Raw genomic sequence first — 22,805 nt, forward strand, 5'->3', positions numbered from 1 at the left:
TGGCCAATAACATCTCTTTTGCTTCATGAAATGTCTTGTTTTGTCATTCCAACTATCCAAAACCAAAGAATATTCAGTCTACTTTAATATAAACCAGAGAGCTTTTTGCATTTTTGCCTGAAAAACAACTTATTGATGATTATCAACGTATTTAGTTATTACTTTTCTGTAAATTGTCTCATGAATTAATCACCTAAACGCTGCAGCTCTGGATCAAGGCTAATATTGAACAGGGTTTCCAAGCGGAGGACTTGATGAGTCCCGGAAAGTTTCACAATCAGTTTGGACAGCCTTCTTTCTCATATTGTTGTTGTTTTTTTTCTTTCAGGATATTCAAGTTAAAGAACAGGGACAGCCGTGTTTTGCTTGGTTCCTTGTGCAGCAGTGACACCTGCTGTTTGAAGAACACAATCCGAGCGGTCCACGGGGAAAAAGTACGTTTATCCACTCAGACGTGCATTTTTTCAAACACACAACAAGAGATCTGACTTTAAATCTGGTGAGTTCATTACTCCCATTTACCATCAACATTGAAGTAACATCAGAGTTTGACACAGTTAAAACTTTATCAAACTGAATCCATCGTGCTAACTATTGATTCAGACTTCAATTAAATTCTTTGTTCTTCATGTTTGTTTTTTGGATTTCTCTACTTGTCCCCTCTTTTAGTTAATCTATATGTGTTTTGGAGGGATTGAAAAGTTAGGAGATATAGACACATTACCCATTCAGCTGCATTAAAGAACAATAAACAGGCTGGAGTTAAGCAGGGACACAATATCCAGCAATGAGAATTAATGACAGCAAAAACATTCCGTTTTATTTTCACTTTCAATTTTCATCCAAGTTAGAGTAATCAAAATCAAAAAAAGTCCTTTACAAATACAGGATAGCTGTGTTCATACAAATCAACACTGTTACATAAATACACAACATTTCCTTAATACAGACACGCAGTTTATATTCATCAACAAATAAACACAAACAGAAACACAAAAGGTTTGAAATACATAATCATGGGATAGGTAAAATTACATACATATATCATGGTCAATTATCATCTCCATAATTTGCATGTGTGTGTGGTGTGTATGTAGTTTTTTTTTTACGTGGGACTTTCAGTATGTGTGTATATAAATGTTTGTGTGTTGTCTGAGTTATTGTCCATGTCTCATCTGGGGCCGAGTTTTAAGGGGGACTTGTGGGACGAGAGGTTCTTCTTGCCGTTGTGGGGCTTCACTTTCAGGTTCTGTTTTGGTGCCGGTTTCAAGTAAAAATGAAGCTGTCAGGGTGGAGATGAAGAGCAAGGCGTGAGTGACCGAGAACACACACAAATGAATCACAGCTACTCATTATTCATGTTTTTTCCACTGAAAAAGAGTTGGGAACTGTTGGGTTCTTGTTTTATGCACCCAGGTAGAACACACAGAAAGAAACACACCTGTATGGCCTCAGCCGGTCCCACTGTGACGGTGCTGGTGGAGGGGACGTAACCTGGGGCAGTCGCTGTCACAGTGTAGGTACCTGGTAACAGGAGTCTGAAATAGTCGCCATCCACTCCTGGAGGAACACACATGGGGGAAAAAATGAGAGGTGGAAACATCCAACTAGTACTTAAAATTCAAATACTGGTGAAGTCCAGTCAAAGGTACTTTATTTGCATTATCCTTTGGGGTAACTGTCAAATATGGTCATAGTGTCTTTAAAACTAAAAGTGAAAGTACCCTCTATATAGACTGCCTCTTTAAAAGATATACAGTTCAACACTATACTATTAGATAATATTACTAATATATTAACATGTACTTGATATTCATTTGCTGCAGTCAACCAGTGTGGATCCAATACTATTCATTTTGGGTGAGTTCATTTTAGTAATAATTTAATAATTCATCAGATTGAATACGCTTCTCATCACAGGATTTTCAGTTCTGTATTCAGTACCTAAAGTTGTCAATCAAAACATAAAGTAAAGAAGACCAATATATCCCACATAGTATAAAGTTGCATAAATTATCGAAGTTCTTCAGAATATAAAAAAGTGCATATACTAAAGTGTATTTCCACCATTGGCCACTAGAGGGCAGCATGTTCATTCCAGTTTGAGGGTTAAGTGCATCTAATTACATTATTTTGAGGATGATTTTGAATTTTTCGGCTATATAAGCAGACTTTTTTTCCTACATTACTGAGAGGACTGTGTGTTTCCTTGACTTCTTCCCAAGAAACACAAAGATCTTATTTTGTCTCCACTCTCTGTCTGTGATTAATATTATTACAGCCAGGGTTTGAACACTAGCTGAGACATTAGCAGATTCTTCACCACAAACCTCACACACTCACTCACATTTCTTCAGTGCTGCAGCTACAGACAAAAAAACAATCTCCCAGCAAATAACAACCACATGTGTGTAACAATGAACTGACTACCCCCCCATAAATCCAACCCCCCCCTCACCGGTGGTCACATCGTGGTTGACGCCGGCCACTGAGATCTCAGCGTTGCCGACAGGGTTGCTGTTTTCATCGTACACCATGCCTTTTATTCCATGATGCACCTGAGAAGAGAGAAACAAATGTACATTGCTTTTTATTTTATTTTGTCCATATAACTTTTAGCTTTTTTTTTTTCTCAAATCATGCCATTTGTACTTGAGATACACTGGATAAAATGCCACTTCAGAAATCAAATGCTGAAATCATTGCAGGTTGTATCTGGCCAAACTGTTCCCAAAGCAACTTTCCAAAGCCTCATTAACCTTCCTTCCTCAATGTCCCCTTGGTCTGCAACAGGCCCTTTCAGTTCGGTCTGTTTCATCAGCGCTGCAGAAACAGGTAAGCATTTCTGAGTTTGCCCCTCAGGGCTTAAGAAACTCTATTATTGGCACTACATCACTGTATTTCAGCAATCTGATAATCTGGGGATAAAAGACATTCTGTCCTCAAACCAAGGCCTCTTTTCATACTTGGACAGAAGGTAAAAGTCATTTTACTTGAATTACTCTGAATTTCATGCAGCTTACTTTATCCAGGGAATCCCAGCCAATATTCACAAGGAGCCAGAAGAAGCAAGAAGTTTGTGTGCGTGACTGTGTTCGTGTGTCTCAATCAAATGACAAAACTGTAATGTGCCACATACAAGTGTGTGTACGTGTGTTCTCACCTGTTCAAGGTATGAAACCAGTGCCTCTCGGTTGCCAAGCCATTCTCTGGGCAGTGCTGAAGCTGGAGGAAACTTATCGCAGCTCAGCTCCAGAGTGATCTCGAAACAGTTGGTGTACAGGTAGTTGAAGTCCTGCATGCCTGAAACACACAATAATCAATTTACTTAAAGGTCCCAATTGTAGAAAGAGAGATTTTGTTGTCTTTTTGATAATAGAGGACGTCTCAGTGCAATATAAATACTGCATATGTATCAAAACGCTCAATCCACGGAGTAACTGCGCCTTTAAACAAGCCGTCAGGACTTTTCTAAGGTTGTGATGTCACAACTGTACAGTCAACCATGACCTCAGCACGGAGAATGTTGGAGGAACTGATGCGGATGCCTGGTTGCCTCCTCAGGCCTGTGAGAGCTGACCAATCAAAGACGACCAGGCTTTTCGAGAGGGGGTCTTAAAGAGACGGCAACTAAAACAGATGAAGAGTGAATAGATGAGGCACTAGACCCCTAAAAAAAAAGTATAGAAAATTCAATATGAGCATAACATGTGACCTTTAAGCCTTCAAGCGAAGAGCGTTCAAAATATTACATATGTATTTGTACAAATACATTTGTCTGGTCTGTGGTTTATGAAGTCGTTTAAATAGAGCTTTGGTTGTTCAGATTTGTAAGGAGCTGATGTGATTCATCATGTCAGCGCTTCTACAAACCGCTGTTACACATTTTTGGTCATGTTGGAATTCAAAGCTTTCACTTCATTTTTTCATGGTCACACATATTTAACCACATATAAACCACTGCATTCTAGTTTTTTGACAAACCTTAAAGAGCATCTTTAACACTGACTCAGATAGACCATACAACAAAATGGCTTGAAGTTTTTAAGCCTTTAGCTTTGCAACTATGCAATACAGCACTACTTTTCATAGAAACTTAATGCTTACGAGGCCAGGAATTGGGAGGGAAAGTTCAAAAACTAACCTCATAGACCATGACATAACACTTGGAGCAAAAGGAGTTGTTAAAATAAACATAACGTGCTCCCACTAAATACGACTTGTGGGCGTTTTTTCGTCCAATTCAAAAGCTCACACGAGTCAAGCGCAAAAGCTCAACAGGCTCACATTCCAAGAAATAATCCAGACCAGCCCAGACCAGGATTTACAGATCAAAGTGGTGGGTGCTGTTATTGTTGCAGTTACAGATTAACTGAGCTGAGATCAAATGCATGCCCAGACAGCTGAAAGAACTTGGTGTACTGTAGCGTCCAACAGCTATACGGCAAAACATCACCACATCATCAAACCACACACCAAGTTTCCCCCAAAGATCATAAAACAAAACACGGGAGGATTAAGATGTGCATGCTTGTGCCTATACTCGTATAACGCCTAATGGCCTGTAGGTGACTAATGCCAGCAAATAACAGAGTATCAAACCAATCCCTAACAACAGATCCAGTACATGCAATTAAAAAATAAACCTCAAATACTGACAGCAAACAGTGGAAAGTGAGTCCGACACAAATGGCAGCTGATACAGAATAAAACATATTAATAGACATACTGGATAATACTAGACTAAAAACAAATTCAATACACTGCGAGTTGGGGCTGCACGATTAAACAAAATATTATGAAAATCGCACGAGCATCCACGTTTAAGTATTTTTGAGTTATGTGGCATCATTAGGATGATGTCATGTATTCGTAATTTTTTCCTGTTGTGCTGGGTGTCAACAGCCACGTTTTCTTGATTTTCTTATTTCTCTTCAGTCAAATTAAATCTAGCTTAGAGTCGAACAATACGAGGCAAAGCCATCTTCAAAAAGGTGATGAAGTAAAATAGTAAATTACCAATGGAGATGGTTTAATTGATTTAAATCTAATCTTGTACGTAATTGCAATGTTGTAATCTAACGTAAGATTATCTCCTGTTTGCCCTTTTAAAGGTCCAGTGTGTGGGATTTGGGGAGATTAAGGAAGATCTACTGGTTTAAATGTAATATAACATTAATCAATTATGCTTTTATTGGTGTATCGTGCCACTAAATCAAAAACACACTGGATCTTCAAGGGGCCGTATGAAAATGATTGGTGTGGAGCGGCCTGCTAAACCTCATGGTTCACTAATTATGAAAAGGCAAGGCTCTCTGCCAACTTTCTGATGAGAGTCTACAGCAAATACAGAGCAGTGTGTCACACACCTGTTTGATCTCCCACTCAGTCATTTTCATACAGTCCCTTAGTCTGCAAGTTGTGATTTCCAAACTGGAACAGATAAACCAAGGGGTCAGTGGAAGTGCAGCTGTTGGTGTGAGGAGGTTAAAGGGAAGAGGAGAGCACCGAGGCCTCAGAATGTGTCACAGGGTTCATGACGACACCGGGACGGCTCGCAGTGTAAGCCACTCGAGGCATGTCATTCATGCTGGGGGCTCTGCCAGCGCCTGCTGTAGTTCATGTACGTGGCCTCGTCTTTTTTTGGAAAGGGAATGATCAATGGACGTCGTCCAACACATTGGTATTTTGCATGTAAACAGGGAACTGCTTTGCATGATGAGGTAGTGAGTCACCACTGATAGAGAAATTCATCATGATTCTTTCCAACAGGTAGTCCTGACCTGCCTTTGCCTGTCGTGGCTGTTATAGTTCAACGCTGTGTCTGAGTTGATTTATTCTAGACGCGTACACGGGTGTCACGGATGTCAGCACGGCCAAAGTAACGTCACACCATCAAACGTGCATGTGCATCATTTTCCCCCAAGATGAAGGCATGACCCTGAACCTGATATTCTTCAAGCCAATTGGGTTAAATGACTTCCCCACCCGGGGAAAAAAGAGAAATGTGTTTGCATCCTTCGTGGCGGGTTTCAGCCTGTCTGTGCTGTGCTAGGCCCACACACGTTCATTCATTTCCTCCTAGTTTACCATTCGCAGGGAGAGTATCTCTACAATTGATCATGATGTGGTTCCAGTGGAGTTAAAAGTGTTTTTTCAAACGCTGGAATTAGTGTCAGGTTCTGCTTACCTTTGGACAGAGAGTACCAGCTGGCCCCGTTAGTGATCCCCTCGTCAAAGAAATCTCCACAGTTCCAACCTTTGTGCATCCAGCTGTGAGCATACGAGTAGGTCCTCGCCAACTGACATCACACACAAGTGCGCCCGATCATTCACATGTTTTCATGCGCGCGCGCGCACACACACACACACACACACACACACACAGAGCGATAAGGTCAGATGCGTCTAATGTCTGGAAGGAATTTCTTTAATCTGCAGCACACCTTTCTGAAGATTTTGTCATCCGGAGTGGCCGCGTATGTTGTCCTCCCTCGAATGCGGGGATCTCTCGACTTGTCGAAGGGGTAATTAGCCACCACGGCTCCTCCGTGGAGATTGGCCGACAAGATGAAATTGTAGTTCTGCATCCATTTTATGACTGCCATCGTCTCTGGTTCAACCTGTGGAGGATATACAATGAGAAACTTAACCAATATGCGGGACTTCGTAATTGGCACATGGACCTTTTTGTTTGTAGAATAATTTGATCAAATTGAGTCTTTACGTACTTTCCCAGACCTTAAATTAAACTCTCCAATGCACTCTTTCCTGAAGCCTGTCATACCTACAGTATATTGTCTGGTTACTGATATTATGACACATCACCTTCACTTCAACCCCCACTTTTCCCAAACAACAGTGAACTGAAGACATCTGGTTTTCTTTACACCCAGAACCTCTGGCCTCTGCCTGCCTGATTAACTAGAATCATTTTCTCTTCTAAAGCACATGCAAGTGTTTTCTCTGTTCTCGTTTTTCTTCTTTAAGCTCTTTAGGAAACTGTAGTCACAGTGTTTTAAAGGTTACCCAAACATCATACTTGAGTAAAAGTAATGGTATCATGTTAAAATATTGTAGTGTAGTGTATGCAGTATTTGATCTCAAATGTACTATAAGTGTGATTTTCGTATTACAATAAGGGTTAAATAGCTCAGTATTCCAACAGTCACTGTTACACATGTACTCCTCATGCATTAAAAGAGAAAGATATGTTTTCTTGTATCCTCTTCCCACTTTATCGCTGTCTGCTTGAAAAACATGCACAAAGCAGGCTCCTCCTGTTCTGGTACCCACACTAGCAACGGAGGAGCAGGGAAAGCTACAGTACCAGTTCTAGCAAAAAAAGTTGAACAAGTGTGGAGGGAAGGGATTGCCGATTGCCAAACGGACCAGAATTTAGCTAAAACGATGACACTTATAGCAGCTTTCAAGTCAAATGTGTCGCACATGCAGCCAAAAATCCTCACTAAATGTTTTCATTGGTTGTAAAATTGCTCTATGTAATGAAAGCTATCAAATATATGTAGCAAAGTGAAAATTAGGAAATAAGGAAATAATCAAAGTACAGGCACAGTACAGTACTTGAATAAATGCACTGTTACATTCCATCATTGCATAGTTCACTCCTTAAGTATCCTCTGCCTTTCTCAAGCCCATAAAATGACTCTTCAGCTTCACTCGTGGTACACTTCAGTTTATGCGTCAGTATATTTCATTTCATTTTAAAGGGGCTCTATGTAACCAATTGTAGCAGTTCATATGTATTAATCATTTTTTTATTGGCCATATGTGAATGGATTGGAACAAACGTGAAAAATGAGACCTTCCCCGTCTCCCTTGGTTGTCTGTTCCAGCCTTTAAATGATTTGTCGGCGTTACATAATGCTGCTGGACTGTGGATTTCTTTGGCTTTTCTGTATCGGTGGTCTGCACTTCTGCAGTACATGTACCAATATGCGCGTTCCCGAGTGCCTCGTCTCATCTGTGCATCCCTCTGCACCACTGACACGGAGCAAAAGTAGCTAATGCTGGTGTAGAAATAGAGTTCGCTAACGTATACGGGTGACTGGCTTCCAGCACAGAGATCCACAGAGACCTTTAGATTCTAACAATAATATTTTCTGTGTTTGAGCCTGAAATTCATAGTTAAGTTCAGTTTTAGCTGTCAAAGTTTCTTCTGCTGCAAATGTACAGTATGCACTTTATCTAAAATAGTGATCTGTTAGTCACAATGCCTTTAATGTCAACATATTGCTAATGACTGCATCTCATTCTGAGTGCACAGGATCCGCCACACACTGCAATCCTACAAACCTTTAAATTCCGCTTTTAGGCTGCCATTTTTCTCCTCTGTCAGAGCCAACTATCTTCACACACTCCCCATCATATATCATGCACGGAGACAAGGAGCAGTACCTCTCCTTGAATGAGGTATGCGGGACAATAAACACAGGCCGGCTCAGCTGCGGGGATAATCAGGCCTATCAGAGACTGGCGGCCTTGAGCGCAGCAGTCGTAGCTGAGAAGTGGGACTTCTGTTTGAAAGGACTAGCAGGTGTTTATTGACTGTGGGTCTTTATATACACTCGTGCATGCTTTGAAGTCAGAGCTGTCACCGTGGTGTAGGGTCGCATTATGAAGGACACGCTGTAATCATACCTCAGACAGTAAGACGAGCGTGCCGGGCTCCAATGCACTCATTCTGGATCAATCAGTGGTTCAATGACAGACAATTCAAGGTTAGAATTCATCATTATAAAGGAACGTCTGATAAGGTGGTTCCCCGCTGTCCTTCCCACTTAACATGAGCAGACTTTGGGTGTCTGGAAGGTACAGAGCCTTGACGAGACTCCAGACTTCCATAATAATAATCAGCCAAGAGTCAACATTGATTGAGAGTCACACAGACACAATCATTGTCTGGCGCAATCCTGTCAGGGGGCACGATTTCATGAGAATCTGTATGATGAACTGTGTAAAGCTGAGAGAACGTGATGTTATTTCGAGCCTTTGGTGAGGTTGTGAACCAAGATCTGTGTTTGCATTAAAGGGGTTCGATGTTACAATTTGCAGCAGTTTACTGTTAGTCTCTCCCAGTCACCTATATAAGCCTGTGGACGTTTTGTTGGAGTTGTTTAATGCTGCCGGATTGTGTATTTCTTTGTAAAGGATGCTCTCCGTGACGGTCCAAATGTGAATGTATGTTCTTGACTGCCTCGTTTCCCCTAACGGAGAACAACAGTGGCTGACCAGTTCAGAATTGGAGTCTGCTAACATTAACCAGTGGTCCAGCAGAAGTTCCTCAGAGCCCTTTTAAACTCACATATATTTAAGCAACGCAAAGTACATGTTGTCCTCATTATTACATGGTATGTCTAATATGCCTGTCCTCATCAGGAAAACAACCCGTATTTACATTTCTTGATCGGCAGTGACCTCTAGGTGAAGTAGTGTGAAGAGGTTGCTTAGGGAGGAGGTTGGTGATGGAGGGTTGGGTTGAACTAGCACAGGACTTAAACCCAGGAGACTGCTGTTTGTCTCCAGGGTGACACCGTTAGTGTTTTTAACAAAATGTACTTATCTAGTTCAGTTACGTCACGAACATGACATACCTTAATAAAGCTATGTTTGTATCTGAAGTTACAGCTGTAAATTAGTAACAAAACTGCAAATGTATGAAGGGGATCCAACATGGCAGCCTCTGTTTCGCTGCAAAGGTAATGTTGTTTTAGGAACGGTGATATAAGTTGTTTTGGCAATCACTGGCTATAAACCCATTCAGCCGTTTTTGAGTAAAGACGTGATGTCTCCTGGTGCAAAGTGGGCTTTTACCTCAGAGGCTTTATACATTTCTTAGAGCAGATCCTGCTAACAAACTGTGGTCAATGGAAAACTTTTAAAAAACGCATTCTTGAGGAGAATTAACCCAGAACAACTACAAGTACACTGAGCGACTCTGAGACCAAAACAAGCCTGTATCATCTTGACTAGTTTATTACAAGATTTGATGATCAAAGTTATGTTTCTTAACCCACAGAAATTGAAATAGACCAGTGTAGTTCCTGAGTTTCTTTATATGTCTGGCCCATTAAAATATCTGTTCTACCTTTGTATTATTTTGTTGAACAGAGATTTTTCCTTATATGAAACTCATTCCTCATCAGCCGGCTAAGTAAAATGTAGCATGGCCGAGCCTGCAGGCGAGCACAGGGGCCTGTGGCTTCATGTAGCCCGTGAGAATGTAATCCCGAGCGCCATGAATGAAGTATCTGTAACAGTGGCACAGTTACTCTTTTGTGTTTGCCTTTCAGGAAGCAGTCATGTGGGTAGACGGCCAGCCTGCGACTGGGAGGACCAGTGTTTTAGTTTTCTCTACACATTTGCAGCCCAGGAACTGGGAAACAGAAAAAAAAATAAAATCAAAGGCTGCCTCTTGCTTGGGAAGAAGCCACTGTAATGACATGTAATAGAAAACATATGATGGTGTCACAACTTATAATGTCTCTATAATGTCATACCTGCTCAAACTCTGTTTACAAGAGCGAGAGAGGAAAAAGACAAACCTCTCCTCTCTGTCTTGATATGTTTTCTAAATGTGTGGAGATGTGTGATTTCTTATAGCTGCAACTTCACATTGATTACATTGATTTATGCAGTAATGGACACTGGGGTTGAATCGCAGCATTGAAATGCGTCATCATCAGCGTGAGAGGATTTCGCCTGTGTTTACGTAGTTTTCTGGTTGTGGTTTCTTTGTTGTTTGTTCAGAAAGGTTGAAACAATGGTATTACTTTTAAATACTGTCTGCATTTCTTCAGGTAAAGTTGTATTACATGCAGTGATAGAGGGCAACTAAGTATATTTACCATATTATCTACTAAATGTTAGCACAATTTTGAAGTACTGTGGTGATTTTACATCATTATTTCAATTTTTTGTTGCTTCGTACACTCACATTTAAATAGTATATAGTACTTTTTACTTAACTAAATAATGCTGTTATTGCAGAGCTTTAGCAACTAGCTACCTTGCAGGATGCATCAGTTAAATTAATCTTTTTTTTAATTGGCATTTCGATAAAAAAATTATAATCTAATAATCAGAACAATACTGATTATTGAATCCAGCAATTTATCAACACCTTCTCTACAGTATACATGTAAAGATAAGTATAATGTACTTATATACTTTTGATACTTTGGTACAGACAATATCAAGTAATTTAAGACTTGTACTCTTCTTTTTTACTCTAAACATTAGTATGACTTTTGGGTACTTTTAACAACGCTGTTCATCTGGTTAATATTATTGCAATGGGATGGAAACAAACTGTCATATATATTTTACACTATTTTACTTTGGACCCTTTGAGGGGATGTTTCATTATATTTTCATGGTTATTATCCACACGTGGTTTAAAGGCAGCACTAAAGGGCAGACCAATTTAGAGAGAAACCTCAAACAGCAGCCCTTTAAGTGTCTGTTGAAGATGAGTGCAGACGAGACGCCCCCCGAGGATCTGACCTTATTACTTAAAATGTACTTTTCAGCCGACTATTAGCAATAGTGTGACAGCACAGTCTCTCAACATCCCGTTCTTTCTACATTTCACACTGCGGTGAGCTCAAATAATGAGTGCTGGTGAACTGCAGTAGAGTCGACCGGGGCAGAAGTGTGTGTCTCCACCACAGCCAATCTGAGCTTGATGCATATCATTAGCATACTTTTAATAAACGGTACAGTTTATCCCCTCAAGGGTCAGCTTGTTATAATTTCTGATTTACAGGATATGCAATTGCATGTATGGAATTTTAGCAGTATTTTGATGCACTTGAACGTTACCTTTGTATTACACTGCACTACATTTATTTGGCAGATATAGTTACTAGTTACTGAGTTACTTCTACAAATTTAGCTTCTACCTTTTGCTATTTGTCTTTACATTTCCACCTTCATTATTATTTTATCTATTTATCTTAAAATCTCCACTTTTTAATATACCTGTTTATTCTCCAGTGTGCTGCCTCTTATAGTTCCTAACTTACTTATTTAGTCTTTAATGGACTTATTCTTTTTAATGGCACTCTTGAGGCTCCACACTTCTACTTACTGAAAGATCTGAGAGTTCACTACTGTGTTATACGGACTTGGCAATGAGCATGAGAACTCGAGTGAAATCACAGGTTTGTCAGCTATGTGGTGAATCAGGCAGCACCTCAAGGTAGCAGGTAACATCTACACTCTGAGGCCTGCAGAGTAGGTCAGTTCGTATTTGTCGCTGTGGTGACGAAAAGACAAAAATGTTTAGCTGAAGTCTTCATATACAGGACGTATATCTTCTCACGTCGTCAGGATTGCAAGAGTTGACTGTATGCCATCTTTATTAAATCCTCTGATGTCCTTTTTAAATTGTCAAAGCCTGTTCTGAGCCTGAGATTAATCTCCTACGCTCTGCAAAGATTCACATTATCCGTGAAGGCTGCACTGGATATTCTCAGTGATGCCTTTGTCCCCCGAGCTCTGACGAGTAAGGCTGCCATATTTGCCCGCCTGTTTCATATTGCAAAGACAAAAGCAGAGCGGCCTCTTTCTGACCCGGAGGCAGCAAAACACAGTTTATACAATGAGATATAGGTTTTAGTGCAAACACACCCATCCAAGCGGGGTCAGACTATACATGCACACATAAACATACACAACAGAGATGGCCTACCGAGCGATTTACTGGGTCTACGCGATGTTTAAACATAAAGGGGGGGGGGGTTCTTTTTGTTTCTCCAAAAGCTCGACTGGCAGCGGAATCCGATCCAAAGCAAATCTCACGCGTACGTTTATGTCAACACAACTCAAGGCCAAGATAACTCGCCTATGTTACGGTTGCTCATTATTCAAGTCCATATTCAAACACTGCACACGCACTCCAGCGTGAGAAATGTATTCATCCATCTTCCTGTCCGCCTCTTTCTCTCTCTCACCCACACGAGCACATACATGTATTTCGCACACTGGTAAATGGTGTCCTGTGTCTCCCCTGTGCCGTTTAATCCAGTAGCACTGACCTGTTGCTCCCAGTTGTCTGGCAGGGGCAGGTGGTGGTTGCGTCCGTTGGTCTTCTCATAGTAGTACATGAGCGCGTTCAGGTCCGGGAAGTTCCGGTTCAAATCGATTTCTCTGGAGTTCCCCCGACCCACTAGGTAGCCGTTGAACTCTGGACCCTGTTGACCCACACAGAAACATTACATTCTGTTAAGTCACCTTGTTTTTTCCCTCTGAGCAATTCTGGCATCTATTCAAGCTATTAATTCAAATTGCTTGGAGGCAGCAAAGGAGAGCTGGTTTGTGTATTACGCAAAGTGCCCAGGCAATCTGCAGTGTAACATCCGTAAATCATTTTCCATTTTGTTTTGGTTTTTCTGGATATGACATTAAATTCACAATGACTTCTTTGTTTTCCTCGGAATCTGAATTCCAGTCCTGCCCAACAACCTTCAAGGGATGTTGAGACTACACAAACAGAGACAACTACTGGATGGATTGCCATGACATTTGGCAAAAGTGTTCATGTTCCCTAAAGGATGAAGTCTAATGACTCTGCTGGTCCCTTGACTTTTCCTCTAGCGCCATAATTGGTCTTTCCTCATACCCCTAAACTAACATGCTGAATAATAGTAAACATTATACCTGATATATATGTGTGATAGTAATGCTGTTGCGAGCATGTTAGCACGCTGACGTTAGTATTTATCTAAGCATGGTGTATTTGATATCACTGTGTCAGTGTTTTTTCTTGTTCCATCATTAATAATGTTGTTCCAGGACCATATTTGCAACTCCGAGGTCATAACTTTGCATCTTGAGTTGGTTTTGTTCCTGGTTTCAACTTACAAAACAGGGACAAAATCCTTATTTGAGCAAACTACGTTAAGAACTCTCAGTACAGGGTTTGTATCTCCAACTGGAACATATCATTATATTGTTTACTTAATCTTTTCCATTTCTCTTCAGTTTTCTGTTGCTGTTTGGTTGGTTTTTAGGCAACACAAATACTTGGTTAGGCTTAGAATAAGACTCCTTTACAAAACTGAACATGGAAAACATCTCCCGTGTGGAAATTTCTCCGGTCTTTTCCCCTGTGTCGCAATGCAGTGACGTTCCAAAAAGCACATAGTGTTGCTGCAATGATGGTCAACATGGTGGAACAACATTAAAGGGTAAGCTCACTCGATATTGAAAAATCAATCATTCCACTGTGAAGCTCTGGGAACAGCACCAACATGCTGACATCAGACTGTCTGTCTAATCACAGCCTCACGTAGCCGTAGACGCTTAGTTACTCAGAATTTTCATCCTAGTTTACCTCTGACTCCAAACACCACCTTTTACTAGTTTCGCTTTCAAAATTACTTTTCTTTACTGACTGCAAGGCCAACATCTGCTCCAGCTTTCGCTTTCTTTTGACATTGGGAGCCTTTCCAAAAGACGATTTGCTCCTAAATAGGGAGGCTCTTCTTGGATTTGCTCGGCATTTCCATGCCGGCTTAAACACGACTTTATGACAAAAAAAAAAGAAAAAGAAAAACTCTATATGGAAGCACTTAAATCTTGGGTTTTTCGTGTCGTGGAAAACAATATTTTTGTTGTTTTTCCTCAAAAGCACAATCTGTACCCCAAAATCAACACAATTCCGGTTAGGATGCTGGAAAATGAAGCAGCCTCTCCCATTGTTCTCCAGATGCTGCAACATCTGTTGATGCAGCGGCAAATTATAGTGCGGTGCGCGTGTGTGCTGTCTGAGTGGCAAAAAGAGAGACTGCCATGCGCGACTGCCCTCCTCAGGACATGTAATTAGTCTCAAAGAGATTGTGTGGCTACACATGTGGGTGTGTTTGTGGTAAAGTGGGGGGTAAAGCATGTGTGTCTGTTGTTTCACAGCCCATATAATTACCCCCAGCAGAGAGGAAGGGGCACTCTTAAGGTGCTGATAGATGGGATTATTACAGATATTAGCAAACAGTGAAAGATTTAATAAAGTGTTTTTGGCTTGTTGCTTTCATTGAATGGATGCAAACACAAACACATACCTGATGGGGTCTCATGTATTTGCCCTGATTTAACTTGCAGGTGTTAAGTTTTCCTGAGGGACCTTAAAAAAATCTAACATTTCCACTGGCAAAAACACAATCTAGAAAAAAACAAAAAAACATGGAAACTTGTTGCAAATGACTGCAGAATAAAAACAGCCAAAGGCGTCCCAGTGGAAGTTTTTGTTTTTTTTTTGCGTGTGGAGCTCACATACATGTCAGGGTGTACGTTACCTGTCTGGCAGCCACCTCGTAGCCGTCCGGGTTCATGGAGGGCAGGATGTGAATGCGGGTGTCATGGATCAGCCTCATGATCCGCTGGTTTCCAGCTCGGTACTCCTCGCAGAGGAACTGGCCAAGCTTAATGAGCAGCTCGCGGCCGAGCACTTCGTTGCCGTGCATGTTGCCCACGTACTTGAACTCCGGCTCCACTGGGGGAGGAAGTGGAGAGGTGAAGGGGGACATGAGGTCAAAAAGCCACACAGAGCTGCCAAGCGTGACATTTAAAATGACTGCCTGAGCATGCTCACACATACATATGTGAGCACACTCACTACATGAAAATGCACTGGAATTAATAGGGAGGCTGTTATCTTTTTTTATGTTTTTAATTCAACCTGAGAGTTTTTATGAGTCTTTGTCCCAGCACGTTGAGTTTCTAAATGTTACAGGTTGTAAATTTGAATTTATCACTCCATCACCTGATTAAAAAAAGGCAAGGCCCCACTCCACTGTAGTCATAAATGGCACTTAGAGGATAATGGCAGATTCAATTTCACTTCATTTACCAAGATACTCTCGAGTCAGCTGCTTTAAAGACATCATCATTAGGCTGCCTGAGCGAGAGCAAGGGGAGTGAGATCGCAAACAGGAAACATTGGAAGTCTCTCTGTGAGGTACACTGTGTTGACTCCTCACTATATTGTATTGAATTGTACTTCTGTGATAAAACCACTCAAACATTTATCTGTGGGTTCTCAAGATGATGGCTCAGAGAGGTTGGTTTTGGCAAAGCTGGTTTGCTACAACGCTCAATTTCTAAATTTCTAACCTACCAATATCACAATTTCCAAACTATTGCAAGTCTTAAACCAAGATGAGTATTAAGAACTGCATTTTTCAGGCAGTCTAACAACATGTCGCTGAAAAGAAACCCAAATCGAACAAACCCGAAATCGAACAAACCGGAGGATCTTAGCTAACAAGCTAGTGAGAAAGCTAACGCAGGAGCTAACGTTAGCACAGGTGCTGTTGATGCGGTTGAGGGCAAACTCACAGCATGAATGAACTCATTGATTAATTGAAAATATTCGTCTGTGACAAAAAAAGAGTCATCACACAGACTGACTACAATATTTATCCAGAGATTGTTAACATAAGCTAGAGGTGTACTCCATAAATGTACACCTGATGATAGACATTTTTAAAAAAAGGAGAAGTAAAGTCTGCTTTACCCATAACACAACTTAACAGCCAACAGTTCTGTCAGAGATTTGGGTTTGTTATGCTAGTAGCAGTTAACGTAGCCTGAGACTCTAGCTTCGAACAGATGCCTTCAAGTGGGTTTGTGTTTAATGTGTTCACACAGTCTTCATATGAATTTCTCCCTCTCACGGTTACGTGGCGGTTCTCAACCTGGTAAGTGAACATTTTCTGGAAGCTCACATTTCACAAACTTGTGACACGTTTGCTAACACTTACTGAAAATGGCGGCAGCAAAGAAAGGGTCATTTTTTTGGCAGACAGTAAGTAAACATGTTGTCATTTTAGCCACATAGAGCTTGTTTTTGTAATTTCATGTAACATGTTTGAGGAAAACTGTTAATATTCCGAATGGCCGAAATTTTTCTCTTCTGTTATGATGCCTTTGTATTTCCTGCATTATGTTACCGGCTTGCTAGCTTGCTACATATTGAGCTTAGAGGCTTCTAGACAAAGTTACCTTGCAGCGGTGATCTCATCGCTTAAACGACTTCCTGTGTCGTAATCTGGACCTTACGAGTTGTATTTGAAGGCAGCAATAGATGAGGAGCCCGGGAAGCTCACTTTTTAAACTCCACAACCCACAGATCGACTCATCCAACATCACTTGAGGCACAGTTTGCCTGTTGCATTAAAATCTTTCAGTTTAGTGTTTTAATAATCACTTCCAGCCCCCTGTCGTGCATGTTCTGGACAGTTTGCCTGCTCCAACACACCTGATTCGGACGACCAGCTCATGATCAAGCACTGCTGAATCCTGATAACGACTCATTCATCTGCAGCAGGGAAACATCTAAAGCATGCACAGCAGGGAGCCCCCGAGACCGAGTGTTAAATTAAACTGGGGTGCTGGGTTTTATTGCACACAAATTCAACTTTTCATTCGACAAAGGGTTGGATTGTGCCTTTAAACATGTACTCACCTTAAACTAATTACATTAATGTTTTGACATTATGGTCTTGATAGAGACAAAGGTGAGGAGGGTGAGCCTGATTACGACTGATTGGATTATTTGGATAGGATCATCTTGCATTCCTGTGGGTATCTGTCACTGATTGGGTGAGCCACCTATCCAAACAGTCACTCTCTCTGTGAAGGGTTCCCTTCTCTCGGGGGTCCCTTCATTAATCACTGCAGCAACAAACACTACAGCCCGACACAGCTACTGACCAGAAGCTAAAATAAAGCCGTCTTCTGCCCTAAGTAGTCAATTTAACACCGAAAATGATGCATTATTATTTTCGTTGGCGCTTCTGTTGCTCATGAGAAGAAGTAAGTGTAGGTTTTTTGGGGGGTGGGGTGGGCAATCGTAGGGGTGAGCAGATACTTCCAAATTTATGAACACCCTTCACTAATTGCTTCAGGCACCCAAATGGCAGCTAGGCTCCTGCAATTCACCTCCTTTTCTTTAACACAGGGCCAACTGGCCTCAGGTTCAGAGAACAGTGTTGGCTCTATAGCGTGCAGCTTTGAAAACACAGAAAACACACATACACACACACACACACACACACACACACACACACTCTGCAGCATGTAAAAGACATGAACTTCCTAAAGAGTGCAGGAGGGTTGACCCAGACGGGACCTCAGGTCACTCCCCACCGTGAAGTGCGCGGTTCCTGTTTTTCCCCATCGGTCATCTTGCAACAGAACAAGCACACATCCTTCTATTCTACTGAAGGAAGCCCCTACGTGTGCGAGTGTAGATAAAAATGCAAGCTCAGCCATGGCCAAAAAAGCATTCCCCTGCAGTTGTCAAGCCTTTTTTTTATTTCCCCAAAGAGCCGCCGTTAATAACGCAAGGATGGAAAAAACCTTCACGACCCTTTGGCCAGCCGCAGCGAGGGTTATGATTTTCCAATTTGCAACCGATATGCAAAATAAACACCTGGAGAGCTGATTCAGTAGTTGAGGGAGAGGAGTTTGGGGGGGGAACAAGCACAGCTTTCGCAAGAGTGGGTTCAGGGTGAAAGCCTTGTTGACTCAAAGTGAACTTCTGTGTCATCAGCTCAGCTCTGAGTAACACCGCACACTTTGTCAGCGGTTGGATGTCAAAAAATTGAAATGAATCGCAGATGTTCTTTCACTTTTTTCGCCTTTTGTTTTCCACAGATTGCCGTCTCTGATGTTTATCAAAGAAGCCAGCTTTGGACTAGCTCCTCATTTTCCTCTTCACTGTCAAAGCTGCACAGTAAATCAGCTAAATCGAAAAGCTTTGCATTTCACCTCCTTGGAAAAAAAAAAAAGAAGAAACAGAGCCCCCACACACTGCTCTGTCTCCTGCCAGCTATGTTCTCACTCCCCACAGAATGAAGTGCAAAACAAATGGGCAGCCAGTGACGGGGCCCCGTGCATTTGACATCCATTCAACTTCAGAAGAACTGTTGCAAAAAGCTGCAAAGTTTCACATCTGAACTCATGTGAACTGACTCTTGCATGGAATTTGCTGTACTTGCTCCGCTTGCCACTGAACTCAACACAACATCCCCACTGAATCAGGTGGTACTCACATGGCTCGTGGATGCCTGGGTTATCACTGAGCTCCAGCACGTAGAGGTGGCGCCCCTCCACGCTGCGCCCGATGCTGTATATGCGAGTGATGTAGGGGCACTCGCTCTGCACGGCGAACATCGCCCGCACCATGTCCTCGTAGCGGTGATGCTGGAAGTCCGAGCCACGCGCCGGGAGCCCCATCAGCCCCAGCAGGAGAGCGGCGAGCCAGGGGAGTGTCCACGCCCGCTGCATGGTCCCTCAGCCCGGAGAGAACGTTATAGAGAGGGAGAAGAGTCTGCCTGCAAACTATGCAAAACACTCGCACGCTTCCAGTTTATCTCCTCACACGCCAAACATACTGCTTGCTCTTTTTCCTTTTCTTGCCCTCTTCTTTCTCTCCCTCTGCCTCCTCCCACATAACAGTCCTCCTCACACTGAAGAGCATGTAAGGACAGCCCCCTGCTCCTTCTTTGTCTCACTCTCCTCCTCCAACAGCTGCTTCTCTCCCTCTCTCTTTCCCTTTGGGTCCTTGTCAAGTACATGCTACTTGCTTTATTGGACGCTTAGAAAAAAAGCTTCTGCTTCAAGGAGTTCGCCCCGCAGCCCCCTCGGCTCTCGGCACACACAATCCGAATTTCACTCTGTCTCGGAGACACTCGTTTTTCTGTCCCCTTTTCTTTGTCTCCAACTCTTGTTGTGCACTCCCTCCCTGGGAAAAGAGGGGTTGTTTCCACGGCACTGCTCTCCCCAACCCCTGCAGCCCTCAATCATCCATTCATTAACTCTTAAGTCAACACACCACCCGTGTGTGTGTGTGTGTGTGTGTGTGTGTGTGTGTGTGTGTGTGTGTGTGTGTGTGTGTGCATGCACGTGTGCCCCTGCACTCCTCTGATGAATCAGTGTGAGGGGCTCTTTCGCAACCTTTGCACTGGTTTTGTTGCTGTTTCCTCAAAGCAGCATTCACACACACACACACACACACACACACACACACACACACACACACAGACATTAGAAAAACGTGCAAGTGTACAAATGCAGACACATGCGAGGAAGCGACCAAATGCTGCAATTAAACTTCTGAAAGACGCACGTTGATGCCAAGACACATGCACCCCCCTCACACACACACACACACAGACACGCACACACTTATTGCAGAGAGTGTGTGCAAGGGGTGCTGTCAATCAAACCTGCAGGATAAAAAGAGGAGCTTTTCCCTTCGCAGAAAATTGTGCAACTGCATGTGGAAATTTCATGAAAGAGAAAGGAAGAGGCACACGTGAAGCAGGAGAAAGAGCTGCAGATGGCAAATTGAGCAACAGAGGGCTGGAGGCGAAGGAGAAACGTCATAAAAAGGTACAAAGATGGAGAAGAAAAAAAGAGGAGGAGATGAAGGAGGCTGCCTCTCTATTATTGATTTTCCTCAAAATGTAAAGCTGAAACTGCCATCAGCACAAACCCAGGGTCAACCAGGGACTGCTTTGGTCCTCGTTGTGTTTCTTCTTCTTCATTGTTTACATCTGGTGCGCCTCAAGGCTCCTCGCTCGCCAGTCCCGTTCACATCTCACTGCCATGCCAACATGCAACCTCCGGCTCAGTGGAACGATCCTGGCAAGATGCAAAATTAAACATGATTTTTGAGCAAAAACTAAACGTCCCAAAGAAAAACATCCCTCGGCCAGCCATTTAAAAAAGGATGTTTCTCATTGCCAGCTCTGAAACGGGACAAGTTCAGACTCTTGGAGTCAAAACACGAAGAGTACAGTCGAATTTTAACGTTGAGTGACTGCGTTTCTGGATGAGAACACTGAGGATTAGCCATGTTTTCTATGTAACTTGGAGAGTTTTGCAGGAATCTTTTACATCGCCCTGTTCTCATGTCCAACTCGCTCAAAAATCCCTACTACCCTGCAGTTTCCCTGCAGCAGCCTCATGCACCAGCTATTAATGTTTCAGCGTCCATCATCAATCCTGACAAAAGCCAAAGAGTCAAGTTTAAGGATTATTTGATCTACACGCACGCAGATGCATTATTGTTGTGGTTTCAAAGACTCTCAAGGCCACATATTGTTGGAAAATGCCATCTGGTGGATGTGAATGGTGCTGCAGACACGGACACAGCAACCATGTGGCTTGATTGTTGCAGAAAAAAACACCCTTTTAAAAATCTAAGTACTTTCACATGTCAATGTGTAAAATCAGCCATTGTGATCCAGACGTGTATGCATTTTAAAGAGAAGTTAGCTTTTACAGGACATAAACAAAAAAATGTATTACCTTGGTTGACGTGTAGAGCTGATGCGATCATGTCAGAAAAGTCTTGTGAGCATAAATCAGACGTGTCTTTCTCCTGTAGTGCAGAGGGAGAACAAAGAGGTAGAAGAGATGTGTAATCATTGGTATAGTTAAATTGTGAATTTAAAAAAATAGCCTATAGGAAAGTGTACGATGGCAACATCTTCGCTCTTTGTCTTTATGTTAAGTCAGCGTTGTTCCTCGCTGTTGAGAGTAGCCAAATGCATCGACTCTAACACTGTACTTGATTACAGTTTTCTGGGTATTTTTTCTTTATTTTAGGCTGCCTACTCAGAGGACATGATCGTGCTTTTTTCAAACTACATTTGTCTTGTTTGTCTGGCAGATTCAGACTTTATGTGCAAAATATATGATAGTCTTTTGAAAATATCCTCTTGTATTTTAGAGATCAGTTAGTCAAAATTACTTCCACCTTAACCAGCTATGACATTAAAATGCTGTTTACACGTTTAATGGGCAATATATCAATATAATGTGTTGTCTTGATATGAGACTACTTAAAGTCTATTATATGTTGTTGTCTTTTCCTGGTTTTAAAGGCTGTAATCAAGTAATGTGATGTAAAATCCTGAACTAAGCAAACTAACTCCCTCTTTTATTGAACGAGCAAGATGAGGAGAGACATGGGTCACTGACAATACACTCTATATTAAACACTTATTTTAATCACAATAATTTAATAAAATCACTTACAGCAGCTTTACGGATGATTTTCACTTGCGGTATAGTATTTCTAATAACGTGCCATTTCTACTTTTATCCAAGTGAGGTCTCTCTGAATACTTTCTCCACCTCTGGCAGAGAGAAATAAGACACACTGGGTCAGATTCTGGCCGACAGACAGTCTGCGTGCCTCCAAAAAGCAACTAATTTCATCACAAATAACAACCAGATGTAGGCCCAGGTTTAACGAGAGCAATCAGTGCGATGTGTTCAACTATGGGGCTGTTGAAAAACTCCACAAATGCTTCACCTTTCAACACATTTTTGCACATCATTTGCTGCATCAATAAAACAATCAAAATGCTTTTTGGCCAAGTGTTGCTGAAACTCGTCCTTACTGCCTACGTCCACTAGTGGGCAGTGTATACTCACACACACATACACACACACACACCTCATACAGACTTGATTACAGTTAATTATTACTTTGTATTAATCATAGTGCATATTTGTATTGTACTACCAAGCACGCACACTTAAATCCAGTGTTACGGCTGTAAAAACTACATTTTTCACCGTGTAGATTCAGTTTTTACCCCCCAAATATTCGATGTTCCTCTAATTAAAATGTCTTTGCACATATTTCTGATAAAAAAACAAACAATATTATATGTTATATCTACATTATATACATTATAACTCACGTAATGTCCAGTCATTCAAACTTTAAGACAGACTACAGTCCGTGAACTTACCAGCTG

General features: G+C 41.8%; 1 protein-coding gene across 2 annotated transcripts; it reads right to left on the reverse strand.

Annotated features, from left to right (window-relative positions):
• Positions 1–798: 798 nt before the first annotated feature.
• Positions 799–19,834, reverse strand: cpn1 (carboxypeptidase N, polypeptide 1). 2 transcript variants are annotated; one of them, XM_037080670.1, is made up of 9 exons: positions 19,080–19,834; positions 15,318–15,514; positions 13,062–13,217; positions 6,447–6,623; positions 6,191–6,302; positions 3,164–3,303; positions 2,459–2,558; positions 1,442–1,560; positions 799–1,282 (listed from the first exon to the last, which is right to left on the reverse strand). In XM_037080670.1, the coding sequence occupies exons 1-9, from the start codon at positions 19,312–19,314 to the stop codon at positions 1,172–1,174; spliced, it is 1,347 nt and encodes a 448-aa protein (XP_036936565.1). In that variant the 5' UTR covers positions 19,315–19,834; the 3' UTR covers positions 799–1,171. The 2 variants fall into 2 exon arrangements, with proteins under 2 accessions (XP_036936565.1, XP_036936566.1); XM_037080671.1 differs by lacking the exon at positions 19,080–19,834 and adding an exon at positions 17,026–17,059.
• Between the last annotated feature and the right edge of the window lie 2,971 nt (positions 19,835–22,805).

The sequence above is a fragment of the Acanthopagrus latus genome, chromosome 20, assembly GCF_904848185.1.
Source record: "Acanthopagrus latus isolate v.2019 chromosome 20, fAcaLat1.1, whole genome shotgun sequence".
In the NCBI taxonomy this organism is placed as follows: Eukaryota; Metazoa; Chordata; class Actinopteri; order Spariformes; family Sparidae; genus Acanthopagrus; species Acanthopagrus latus.